The sequence below is a fragment of the Gadus macrocephalus genome, chromosome 9 (genome assembly GCF_031168955.1).
Source record: "Gadus macrocephalus chromosome 9, ASM3116895v1".
NCBI lineage: Eukaryota > Metazoa > Chordata > Actinopteri > Gadiformes > Gadidae > Gadus > Gadus macrocephalus.
Genome location: NC_082390.1, coordinates 4,927,497 through 4,940,110, shown reverse-complemented (window position 1 = coordinate 4,940,110; position 12,614 = coordinate 4,927,497). Strand labels below are relative to the sequence as shown.

General features: G+C 47.4%; 1 protein-coding gene across 1 annotated transcript; it reads left to right on the top strand.

Annotated features, from left to right (window-relative positions):
• Window positions 1-5,284: 5,284 nt before the first annotated feature.
• wnt7bb (wingless-type MMTV integration site family, member 7Bb) lies at window positions 5,285-12,258 on the top strand. Its single transcript, XM_060061561.1, has 4 exons — window positions 5,285-5,296; window positions 5,397-5,465; window positions 6,143-6,436; window positions 10,485-12,258. The coding sequence occupies exons 1-4, from the start codon at window positions 5,285-5,287 to the stop codon at window positions 10,962-10,964; spliced, it is 855 nt and encodes a 284-aa protein (XP_059917544.1). The 3' UTR covers window positions 10,965-12,258.
• Window positions 12,259-12,614: the final 356 nt, after the last annotated feature.

Below are 12,614 nucleotides of genomic sequence, written 5' to 3'. Positions count from 1 at the left end.
AGAAAGAGAGAGAGAGAGAGAGAGAGAGAGAGAGAGAGAGAGAGAGAGAGAGAGAGAGAGAGAGAAAGAGAGAGAGAGAGAAAGAGAACAGTTGAACAGGGGACACCTCACACCCCAACATGTATTTCCGGGCGTCCTTCACGTGTCATCACACACGTCCCCCCGCGCTGTGCTCACGCACGCCGTGACGCGCGGCGAGCCCTAAAAATACGTCACATGTGTGTCACAAAGTAGCGTGGAACAAAAGTGACTTCTTATGTAAGCCCACCCCAGACCCAGTGCCCCCCCCCCCCCCCCCCCCCCCCCGGGCAGTGAGTGCATGACCAGTGACAAGGATGGGAGGGGGGTCGGGGGGGGTACTTTTAAAAAAGCTTTCCCCTTCACTGGTTTAACAACAGACTTTGGTTGAGTTGAGAGAGACCATTGGATTACTCTGCCGGGCTCTGTCAGATTGTGTGTGTGTGTGTGTGTGTGTGTGTGTGTGTGTGTGTGTGTGTGTGTGTGTGTGTGTGTGTGTGTGTGTGCGTGTGTGCGTGTGTGTGTGCGTGTGTGTATCTGTGTGTGTGTGTGCGCGTGTGGTGTTGTGTATTTGTGTTAGGGCAGAGCTTTTGTGGAGCCTAAAAGTTTCAGAACACACAGCTCTCATAGTATGAGTGTAGGCCTTCTTCCAATTATCACAAAGCAAGTAGGTGGTTCTGTGCGCAACAGTGTGCACAGTTTGGATGAATTGCACGACAGGACTAGCACCATTCACCCTGAGGGAAACTTACTGACGAATATCTGTGTTTGTGTGTGTGTGTGTTTTGGCAAGGACATGCATACAATCATCCTTTGTGTGTTTTTGCACTCATGCGCTCTCTGAATGTACCTATATACATGTGTGTGTGCATTGGTGTTTGAATCTGTGCATGTCTGTTTGTATCTGCGTGAGTGTGTGTGTGTGTGTGTGTGTGTGTGTGTGTGTGTGTGTCTGTGTGTGTGCTTGCGTATGTGTTTGTGTGGGCCTGCATACATCAGCTTTCTCTTGACTGCCGTCCACATTCCAGTCTAAATCCTCCTCCTCTCTCCATCTGTTCCTTAACCCCGCTCCCCTCTCCGCCCTCCCCCCATGTCGTCCCCCTGTTGGGGTGAAGAAGCCCCCACAGCACGGTGGTACACAGCTCTGTCTACCTCTCCAACACAGCTGGCTATGGCTGCAGGCAGCGCGCTGCAACTCCCTTTGTACTGCTTGTCTAGCTAGTGTCTCTAGCAAGTGTCTAGTTTGTGTTGTGTTTGGCAACATGCCAGTATCCGGATAGTACAACGTTTTGAGATTCAAGAGACCATGAAATATTGGAAATAGTGGAAAATAGTGGAAATCTCCTCTCTCCATCCTCCCCCCCCCCTCTCCTCTCTTCTCCTCGCCTCTCTTCTTGTCTCCCTCTTCTCCTCTCCCCTCCTCTCCTCTCCCCTCCTCTGTTCTTCTCTTCTCTCCTCTCCTCTCTTCTCCCCTCCCCTCCTCTCCTCTCTCCTCCTCTCCTCTCCTCTGCCCTCCTCTCCTTTCCTCTACCCTCCTCTCCTCTCCCCTCCTCTCCTCTGTTCTCCTCACCTCTCCTCTCCTCCTCTCCTCTCTCCTCCTCTCTTCTCCTCTCCTCTAACCATCCTTTCCTCTCTCCTGTTTTTGTTACAAACATGGTTTGCCAGCCGCTGTTGACGACAGAGAGGCGAGGTCAATGTGAGTGTTACTACTACGGCGGCTGGATCCTACGCTACCAGATCTCTCCCTGGGCTCTCTGAGGTTGTAAATCACCCCTGCGCTATGCCATGTGAAATTTGTTTTAGTGGTGTGCCTGCCTTAACTGCTCTGAAACACAGATTGCTGTTTAAGTGGCGGGCGGCCGCATCCAGGATTCCTATTTTTTTTTGTTGTTGCCTGCTTGGCTTGCCCGTCTCGTCTGAGGAAGTGCTCCGACAGAACATAACATGGTGGGCATCGCAACATGGTGGGCTCTGGCTTACCTGGTGTGGTGGGGCTAAGTGAGGGAATTGAGAGTGAGCAAAGGCCTCCCCCCCCCCCCTGCCCACACCCCTTCTTGATCATCGTCATCATCCTCGTCTTCATTATGAAATGTATAACTTTGGCTGCTCTCAGTACACTCAATGTCACCTGATATTACAGTAAAAAATAAATAAGGATTCATTAAAACATGAGTTCAAATGCACAAAAAGTCTAGACGAGATCCTCTTTGTGTTCTTCTGTCTGCTTGTCCATTCTGCGACCCCTCTAACTCTGCCCTTGGACTGCGTGGCAGACACTTGCCACTGAACTCCATTAGACATCTGGTTTAATATTCGGCCTCCCATTCTTCTCCTCTGGACTCCTCCAAGTTCATTGAGGTTTTTCTGGTCACTCCAATTTTCCACTGGCAGCTCGCGCGGCTATCCAAGGGTGGTTGCTCCTGGCTGGGCTGTCGGGACACAGGCCGGGCCCCTGGAGGAAGCAAGTGACGGGACCTCTTAAGGAAGCAACCGTCTGGGCCCCTGTAGGATGCAGACGACCTGACCTCTTAAGGCAGCTAATGTCTGGGCCTCTAGAGGCAGCGAACGCCTGGGCCCCTAGAGGTGACCCTAGTGACTGGACTTCTAAAGGCAGCTTGTGTTTGGACCTCTACTGTCAGCTAACGTCTGGGCCCCTAGACTAGAGGAAGCTAGTGACTGGGGCCCTTAAGGCAGCTTGTTTCTGGGCCCGAGAGGCTGTTAAGGGCTGGGCCCTTAGAGGCAGCTAGCGGCCTCTGTATCTCTATCTCTCCCTCACTGTCTCTCTCTATATCTCATTCTGTGTGGCATCTTGGTGTGAGAACAACAACATGGCACTGTGAGTAGGATGCTGGCTTGCATGCACACTAGTGACAGATGATGTGCTGTCACTAAAGCACATGAATGCACGACGGTATCTACCGTGCATCCATGGGTCGCAAGAGATGTCAGATTTTTATTTGCGTGCCTCCACACCAGCAGCTGATTGACATGCCAGCGGTCAAAGCACATGTCCGCAACAGCTTTACAAGTATGTGCTACAACATGTGCTTGCGTCCTTCGGCAGGAGTTAACGCACGTTTGCATTAAAGAGAGTCAAGAGAGTGTGTTTAGCTGTAGATTACAATTTAGAGTGCATTTTGTTGCGATAAACTGTATCTGGGAAATGTGCAATGCATTCGGTTGCAATTGTAAACCGTTTATGTGTTTTTATTATTATCACGCCCGAACCACCATTTTGATTTGCACGACAGCAAACGACCGAATGACCGAATGCTTATGTCAATGTGTGGTACGTCTGGGTCCCTTCCGTCACTCGAATTAGAAAAGCAGGAAGGCTCTGTCACCACAGTTCCGCTGGTGTAAAGTAATTGGTTTCTTGTTATTGGCCAAGCGGAGCCCAGCATGGTGCCAAAGCCAGCAGGGTGGAGGGGGTAGAGCAAGGGGGGGGGGCTGGTCGGGGTGACAACCAATACAAGGCCCATAATCATCATCAATTTTAGGCATGCATGGGAGACACAGAGAACCACCCTTCTTCTGGAAACTTTTACCATTACAGGGAAATCCAGTTTGTCATGGTCCTCTGTGTGCATGTGTGAGTTTGTGCGTGTGTGTGTGTGTGTGTGTGTGTGTGTGTGTGTGTGTGTGTGTGTGTGTGTGTGTGTGTGTGTGTGTGTGTGTGTGTGTGTGTGTGTGTGTGTGTATGTGTGTGTGTGTGTTTCAATGGGTTGTATATGTGCATGTGCATGCCATGCAATTGGGTTTTGCTACAGTATTTTGGTTGGGCCTTTACGTGTTTGTTTGTGTGTGTTTGCGTTTGCATGCATGTGTCTATGTGTATCTGGGTGCACACGTGTGTATGTGTGCGTGCAACTGTGTGTGTGTGTGTGTGTGTGTGTGTGTGTGTGTGTGTGTGTGTGTGTGTGTGTGTGTGTGTGTAGATACGGGTGGAAGCAGGGGCATAAATGTTTTTGTGTTTTCATAACAGTGCATGACCCCGGCTCCGAGTGTGGATGTGTGTGTGTTTGAGTGTGCGGCTTCTACCAGCTGTGCGGATCCGTGTGTGTGTGTGTGTGTGTGTGCAGCTTGTGTTTACGTGTACTTACAACCCTGTGTGTTTATGTGTGTTTAAAAACGGGGGTGCAGACCACAGGCAGACGGGGGCCCACGGCCCCTGTAGCTGACCAGCGGAGCAAGTGGTGGCTGAGTCAGTCCCCTTTCAGGCAAAACCCAACGCCTGGAACATAAGGCCCCATCGGGCACGGCGCAATGACGCTCCAGCAGGCTAACAATGGCTACTCTGGTCGGACACTATGGAAAACGAAAATAGCAGCGTGGTCAAAGAAAGTAATCAGTGTTGGATCCTCGTCAATCCGGATCAATGTCCGAAAGGAAGTTAACCGCTAATGTTATAATATTGTGTTGGATATGAGAGATCTGTTGACGTTGTATATATCCCTCCAGTCTGTGCTAGGTCTTTTGTTTCGCTACGATTTCGATGGGGTCGCTTCTAATTTGCTGGAAAAATGTCTCAACAATTTCTCTGCATGTTAACTTTGGGGCTTTAATCCTGTGTTGTTGCCTTACCTTTGGTATGGCATGATATTGAATCTCTTACACAACCCCATCCATTTCCGTATGCCATACAAAAAAAAGGTTTGAATCATTCCACTTTCATGAGATTGGGAGTCAAACCGATGTCGCCTGTGGGAAAGCGACAAAAAACAAAAGGGATTCCCTGTTTTTTTCCCCGAGCGAATGTCAAATCACGAGAAATCACCAAGTTTAGCAGTGCAGTACAGCGCATGATGCTTCCCGAGGTCCGACCGTGTACGACTGCTGTGACCGGCTAAGTACATTACACAATGCACATCCAGGGGGCTACACAGTGTCCCCTTTATGACGTAAAAGGCCCTTCAAAACTCGGTTGGCATGGCGCTCTGTATTTTGTGCTCTGACATTACTGCCGGTTGAGGAGACAACAGATTTGTAAGTGCCCAGAGTCCTTTTTAGACCAGAAACTGGCCCTTTTTAGACGTACTCCCTGTGTATGAGGAAAGCCATGGAGGAAAGTCTCCTGGGCTCTTTTTTTTTTAAGGTCACTTAATCCTCAATCTCTTTATTTCTCTGAAGAGCCTCAAAGGTTTCACATGTACAGGTAATTAATATCAATGATCAGAAGGCATTTGTTTTCTGGAAATGATTAAATACACTTTATCTTCATCGTTGGCATGTATGACATTACTTGTCACCGGTGTACAAGAAAGAGATGCTTTTGCAGGTATGCAAAAGCTTGTGTCACCTTTAGCCACGCACACACACACACAACTTATCCAAGTATTCAGACTCCCTCAAACTAACTCGCACCCCCTGTTCCTCAGCGAAGCAGAGTGCTGCCCGCCAAGCCTGTAGACCTCCATTCCGTTTCATTGTCGTGGCGTGAGGTCCTCGTGAGTGTGTGCACACAAGGTGCTCCTTCACCAGATGAATTCAGCACTTTGGACAGCACCTAGACCAGCACACACTCTGGAATCCCAGCACTGCACACGAGAAAAAAAAGTCCAGAGCCCAAGGACTTTGTGGTCAGAGCCGGGGAGACGGCATTGCTAAGTCAGGTGGAGCAAGGAGGAAGTGGGAGGAGGGGGGGGGGGGGGGTGGGGGGGGGGGTTGAAAATATGCTGTGGCTTATCGGCAATGCACGATAATGATGATGATGGGGTGGTGCTTTGGGTTTTTGGCCTTGATGCCATCGGAGGATCAATTTCAGTATCGGATGGCCCCTTTATAAGGAAGATGTGAAATAGCTTTCCGCCTTGGTCGGTTATTGGCAAGAAACATTTTTTCGCGGTTCTGTCCAAAAATGTCGAAAATGTGGAATTGTTACTTCAGACAACAGCTTAATATTTATCCATGCCACGCTGCATATCCTTGTCGTCTAACTAAGTCACAACGTGATACTTGTCGTTGGAGAAACTTAAAGGTGACATATTATACCACCAGGTGTGAGTGTGATTAGCCGTTACAAGCCGTTTTGAAAATCTGCCCAGCTTGTAACGGCCAATCAAACCTGGTGGTGCAATATGTCACGTTTAAGGTAAAAAAAAAACGTGAGTCTGACCACTAACAGAACCTCCCCCCTTTCTCACCAGGCAGTCGGGAAGCGGCGTTCACCTACGCCATCACGGCGGCGGGTGTGGCCCACGCCATCACGGCGGCCTGTAGCCAGGGCAACCTGAGCCAGTGCGGCTGTGACCGGGAGAAGCAGGGCTACTACAACCAGGAGGAGGGCTGGAAGTGGGGCGGCTGCTCGGCCGACATCAAGTACGGCATCGAGTTCTCCCGACGCTTCGTGGACGCCCGCGAGATCAAGAAGACGCAGCGCCGGCTCATGAACCTGCACAACAACGAGGCGGGGAGAAAGGTAAACACATCCACGTCGTGCCGGTGGCTCTAGGAGCGTTTCCCCACTGGCAGCTCGCGAGGCTATCCCAGGGTGGTTGCTCCTGGCTGGGCTGTCGGGTCACAGGCGGGGCCTCTTGAGGAAGCTAACGTCTGGGCCCCTGGAGGAAGCTAGTGACTGGGCCTCTTGAGGAAGCTAACGTATGGGCCCCTGGAGGAAGCTAGGGACTGGGTCTCTTAAGGAAGCTAACGTCTGGGCCCCTGGAGGAAGCTAGGGACTGGGTCTCTTAAGGAAGCTAACGGATTGGCCCCTGGAGGAAGCTAGTGACTGGGCCCCTGGAGGAGGCTAGTGACTGGGCTTCTGGAGGAGGCTAGTGACTGGGCCTCTTGAGGCAGCTAATGTCTGGGCCCCTTGAGGCAGTGAACACCTTGGGCCCTAGAGGCAACTAACACTGGGTTCCTAGAGGCAGCTAGCAGCCTATTTTGTTACCTCACAGATAGGGTTTATGGTAGGCTGTGTTCATGTAAAGGGTGCGGGATGGTCTTGTGTTCAGATTGTTTGAGTTTCAGCCATAGGATGCTGGTTCAATCCCCAGTGTCTCCCTGTAAATCTGCATCAGCTGCCTCACCCCTACCTGCTCATTTATGGGTTTTTTTCTATTCAATACTTTGGATACAGTTGGTAAATAGTAGTAAACTAAGCAGGTGGTTTGAATTTACTTTATTTTATTTTTATTTTTTTAGGTTTGTGTCATGGCATAAAGTCTCCCTTTTGATAATACTGATTCTCCCTGCTTAATTAATATTTGTAGTGTGTAGAGTGCCTACTAAACGTGTCTAAACAAACAAAAAAAATCAAAGCTATGAATATCCATAGACAAATATCTGTAATTAATAACCACCGCCAGAGAACTTGGCCAGGATCCAAAATGGAGTCGGTCCAGCACAGCTTCACACCCTCCACCCTGACCCTCCAATACCAGGCCTCGGAATAACGAGGTGGAACAACAGCACCGGGATATAATTGCAGTTCTCTATGCCATAGCAAAACAAATCACTACCATTTGACTGGAGCCATTCAGCGGATGAAGGCAGGCTGATAATGGCAGTGTTAACAGGACAGACTCTAGCCTCCTGACACAGGATGCGATGTCAACTCCCTGGCTCATTCATTTCTATGGGTTGCTCCATGCAGACACAGATCAGTGCTGGCCAGGTCCTGTGGGTAATACTCAAGCGGAACCGTAGCTCGCCCGCTAGCTGGTAGAAGTTGTGTTCATTTGGGGGCAATGTGCCACCAAAGGGGGATAAGTAGTAGTTTGGGTTAATGAAATGTGGCCCTTAACTGGGTAAATCTGTGTAAGGAAGGGAGGTCATTGGTTCTTTCAATGTTAATGGTATCCTGCTTGATGAAAAACATACGTGAAGAACTTAGTGGTAAATCGGAAAGTACTTATGGGTTTGCTTCTTTTTTCTTTTTTCTCTGACTTATAAAAAAGGACACTTCTATGGTTTTAAAGAACAATGAAATGCGCTGGTTTCAGACACACAGATGCCTTCGTTTTTCATAATTGGGTGAAATTCAGAGCTTATGTGTGCATCAAGACAGAAGGGACTCGGCACGGTTTTGAATTTCGCCAGACAATATTGTTTGCAAATGTTCTCATATTGTGATAAAAGAAAAGCGAACAAAAAGCCATTGAGTCAAGTAAGGTTTAAAGTGTTTTCGTCGATAAGGACCATGGATTGAACTCAGAGGAGTGTCTGTGACTGTGTTCAGTCATCGTAAAGGAACACCTAGTAAATAATTCCATCCTCTTTCATCTGGGGAAGTGGCCTGGCTTTTGACAAGTGATCTTTTTGTGAGGGGAATCGGGACATATTGGTCAAATTGAGGAAAAGATTGGAGACTTTGATGGACACGGTTTAAGTAAATGTTTCCATGCATCCGTCAGGATATCGAATACCTTACTGTGGCCATCATTGTGGTTTTGCACCAATGCCATACATTTTTCAAAATCCTCCGTCTGAATCAACATCCGAGGCAAGGCCCTCCTTTTTATAGCGAGGGACTTTATTAGCTAGCTTTTCGGCTCTGTTGTTGTTTTTTTTGCGCTTTTCCTTCTTCGGGATTATGTGTTCTTTGCTCCGCTTTTGTTTTTTTGGTTCTGTTTCAAATTGGTTCGATCGGTAAAAAAAAAGTTTTTAACTTTTGCAAATTAACTTTGTACGTTGTGTACACTCTGTCAAGAGTGTCCCGACAGAAGCGACGACTAGAGACCCGCTGGCGAGGTCGAGTGCCAGGAAAAAAAAAGGGCAGCGCCGGGAAAAATGCCCCGCCAACCGACCAAAGTGTACATCTCCTCTTTAACGACAAACATGCACTCGCCTTTTTTCGAGCAAGTCAACGGTTCCTAATTGGGTTAAAGGACTCAGGAATCATCTCAGACGTGTTAATCCAACCTCATTCACCACCACTTCTCTCTGTTCCATGGCCCACTCACTGGGAAGGAGACAGTTTGTGTTTTTTGAGGCTTTTTCTAAGTATTAGGTCCCTGGATGCGAGCATTGACTGTGTGTTGACACATTAAATGCTGTGGAGAACACACAATATTTCCCATATGCCGGAGGATTAGGCAGACTCACTTCCCAGTTTGACATATGTTGGGGATAACCTCAAAGAAAAATGAACAGTATGCCTTCATTTTCCGAGCCAAACATGACAAACTCATTAGTTACAAATGTATTGAAACATATATAGAGTCGTATAGTTATACCGTATCTTGTTTTATATTGATATTACATGTGTCTTTAAGTAAATGTAATGGAGTGTGTATGTGCAACACGTCTCACGTTGGCCTGCTTTTAAATCAAGTGCAATGGCTACATCCATTCTCTATTTACTTTTCCCCTTGAATTGATGTGGTTTCCGAGAAGGTAGAGAGAATTACAGGGTAGGATTTTAACCAGCAAATGTATTTTCCACTATTCCCCGACATAAAGCTGACATTTATGACTCTCCTTTCGCTTGAGAAATGGACAAACTTCCTTTGGTCCACCTCTTAGAAATCCCATTATACTCAAACGCTATGATAGTTAAAATACAATAATCAAATATTTGCGCAAATTTATATAAAAAGTTCATTGATGGAACATCAATGAACTTCTATCTATCATGCTGTTGAAAAAACATCTGTCATAATCTGCAGATCCGTTTCCACTTGCAGTGGCCAACGTTACAACGGCACTCTGCAATCACATTCTCCTAAAATGGAGTTATTTGTTTATAAAACCAATGTTGAATTCAAATAAATATGTCAGCCGCGCTCTCAAGACGTCCTCCCCTGAATGTATACTGTATGGTTGCAGAGAAAACAAACCGGTGAGAAACTGTGTGATGCAGCTCTTATACAGTTTTGACAGGATAAAGAAAGGTGTGGAGAGTGAAGTAATTCACACATATGTTTCACAAAGAAAAACATGTCAGTGGGCTGAAACATATGGTGAACAGAAAGGGTAATGTATCTTCGCCAACATTTCTGTATGTTGCTTAGGTACAAAATGGAAGGAGCCATATTCTATGTGTGTGATATCTGTCATTAGTATATGCTACACGTGAAACTCCTAAGATGGCGCAATTTGATTGGTTCGCTATCTCGGAATATTGGGCAATATCCCATGATTGAGATCTCAAACTCGGGGATATTGTTTTCATCGCAAAAATGTCCAGCTTTGTAAGTATTTCTTTACAAATGAATCCCAACAAAAAGTGTTAGCTTATACATTTTTGGAGTGTTCACGTGTAGTATATACCCAGGCTCCATGAATAGTGGGAAATAACCCTAATAGGCTATTCCCCACTATTCCGTTCGCCCTGGTGAATAATTGTTAAATATGTTTCGGAATATAATCGATGGGAATACTAAGCTTCGGCCGCGAAAAACTGTCATACCTTCTTGTTGTTGTTATTTAGGGAGCCCTCTTGATTCCATCCTCCCACCAGTTCTAAACCAGTTAGTTTTTTTTCCCGCTCCTCCCCGCCCAAACCCGCCTTCCTGCCCCTCCTCCAGGTTCTAGAAGAGAGGATGAAGCTGGAGTGCAAGTGCCACGGCGTGTCGGGCTCCTGCACCACCAAGACCTGCTGGACCACGCTGCCCAAGTTCCGGGAGATCGGCTACGTGCTGAAGGACAAGTACAACGAGGCGGTGCACGTGGAGGTGATGCGGGCGGGCCGACTGCGGCAGCCCACGCACCTCAAGGTCAAGCAGGTCCAGGGCTACCACAAGCCCATGGAGACGGACCTGGTGTACATCGAGCGCTCGCCCAACTACTGCGAGGAGGACGCCGCCACCGGCAGCGTGGGCACGCAGGGCCGCCTGTGCAACCGCACGTCGCAGCACACGGACGGCTGCGACCTCATGTGTTGCGGGCGCGGCTACAACACCCACCAGTACACCAAGGTGTGGCAGTGCAACTGCAAGTTCCAGTGGTGCTGCTTCGTCAAGTGCAACACGTGCAGCGAACGGACGGAGGTGTTTACCTGCAAATGAGCGGCGGCCGACGGGGGGGGGGGCGGGGCGATCGGCGGACCGGAGCGAGTGACTGGATTGGACAGGGGGAGGACACAAGGTGGGGGGGGGGGGGGTTAGGGCATGGGGCAAGCAGGAAGAGGAGGAGCCTAGCGGGCGCTGTTTAAAAGGCGGCAGTTTTTGAGATGAATGGACTATTATCAGCTCTTCATTCGCATCGTTTTGCACAGCAGAATCTTGACATTTTAGGAAAGTGACGGCTAACTATCGGTAGTTGATTTTCCCCCCTGAACTTCACTGACACAGGAGCGTGTGCTTGCATACTGCCGTATCCATGGTGAAGTTGGAACTACAGGAAGTGAGTGACACCTTTGACGGAGACTGTGCTTTGCACTCTGAGAATTGAACTTTTATGAGAGAGAGAGAGAGAGAGAGAGCGAGAGAGAGAGAGTCTTGCATAGATTTTTTTTTATGAAAAAGGACAGCGACCTGAGTGGTGGTTAAAAATTGAACTGCAACTGTGGAGGGGTGCAACCAAGAGACATGCCCTGAAGTCGTTTTTATTTTTATTATTATTGAAAACTGTTCAGAGTTTTTGACTTATTTTTCGACTAAGGGTGAACACAAGTGAATATTGTAGAGGCTCCGAGACTGACGGGGCCTGCTGTTGGAGGGTGGTGGTGGAGAGATGAAGAACAACACTCTGCAAACTATGCTGCCGTAAGGCACGCCAAAAGATGAGTGCAGATTTCTCTTTGTTAAGGGGCCTCTGTTGGCAACTGGAACATGGAGGAGTATGTTAGCTTTCCAGTCACACTGCAACTGTCTGTTTGAACACTGAAAATAAATTGTTTATTTATGTTATAGTATCTTAAGAAAAAAACAAAGCACTAACGGGTAGAGATGTCTTTTTTTGTACTAAGTGTAAAAAATATACTTTTTAGAATTTTGACTGAAGACATGTGTCTATTAGAAAATGTCCCCCCATACCCCCCCAGAAAACAATTCCCTTAAACAAAATGGCACCATTGTATTGACGGAAACATAACCGTGTATTCTCATTCAATCACTATTGGTTCAGTTTCACTGTAGGATAGCTTTTGTTTGCAGCCCTCTATCCACCCAACTTTCATGTCTGTTTGGACACGTATGCCTTTTTCGAGAAATAGACCATAGCAACAAAGCTCTTTTTGTGACAGCTGACGTCTTTCCTCATTGATATTGGCATGTTGCTGGATGTGTTGTCAAATGCTGTGCTGACTATTTTGATTCAGATACAACTCGTGCAACATCAATAAAATCCCATTTGACCCAGTTTCTATAAACCTCATTGCTCAAATGTTGACTGCTTGCGGTTGTGAAAGCTATCTCGATCTGGTCCAAGCCTTCCCCAGGATTGGCCAATCAGAACGTGTTGGGGGATTCTGCAGTGTAGATAAGAAATATCTGCTAAGTCCACTTAGTAAGACCTCATACCGCAATGAATGGCGTTTCTTTACTAAAAATTCATTCATAATTTAACTGTTGAATGACAAATTATCCTGGCAGGTATATATCTGCTTTCAAAGCTTTATCAAAAATGATTATGAAATGTCAATGTAAATAACTTTGCTTTCCGTGAATGGACATGAATAAGGAGCTTATTCTGACCCGGCTAAATGATTTCCACTT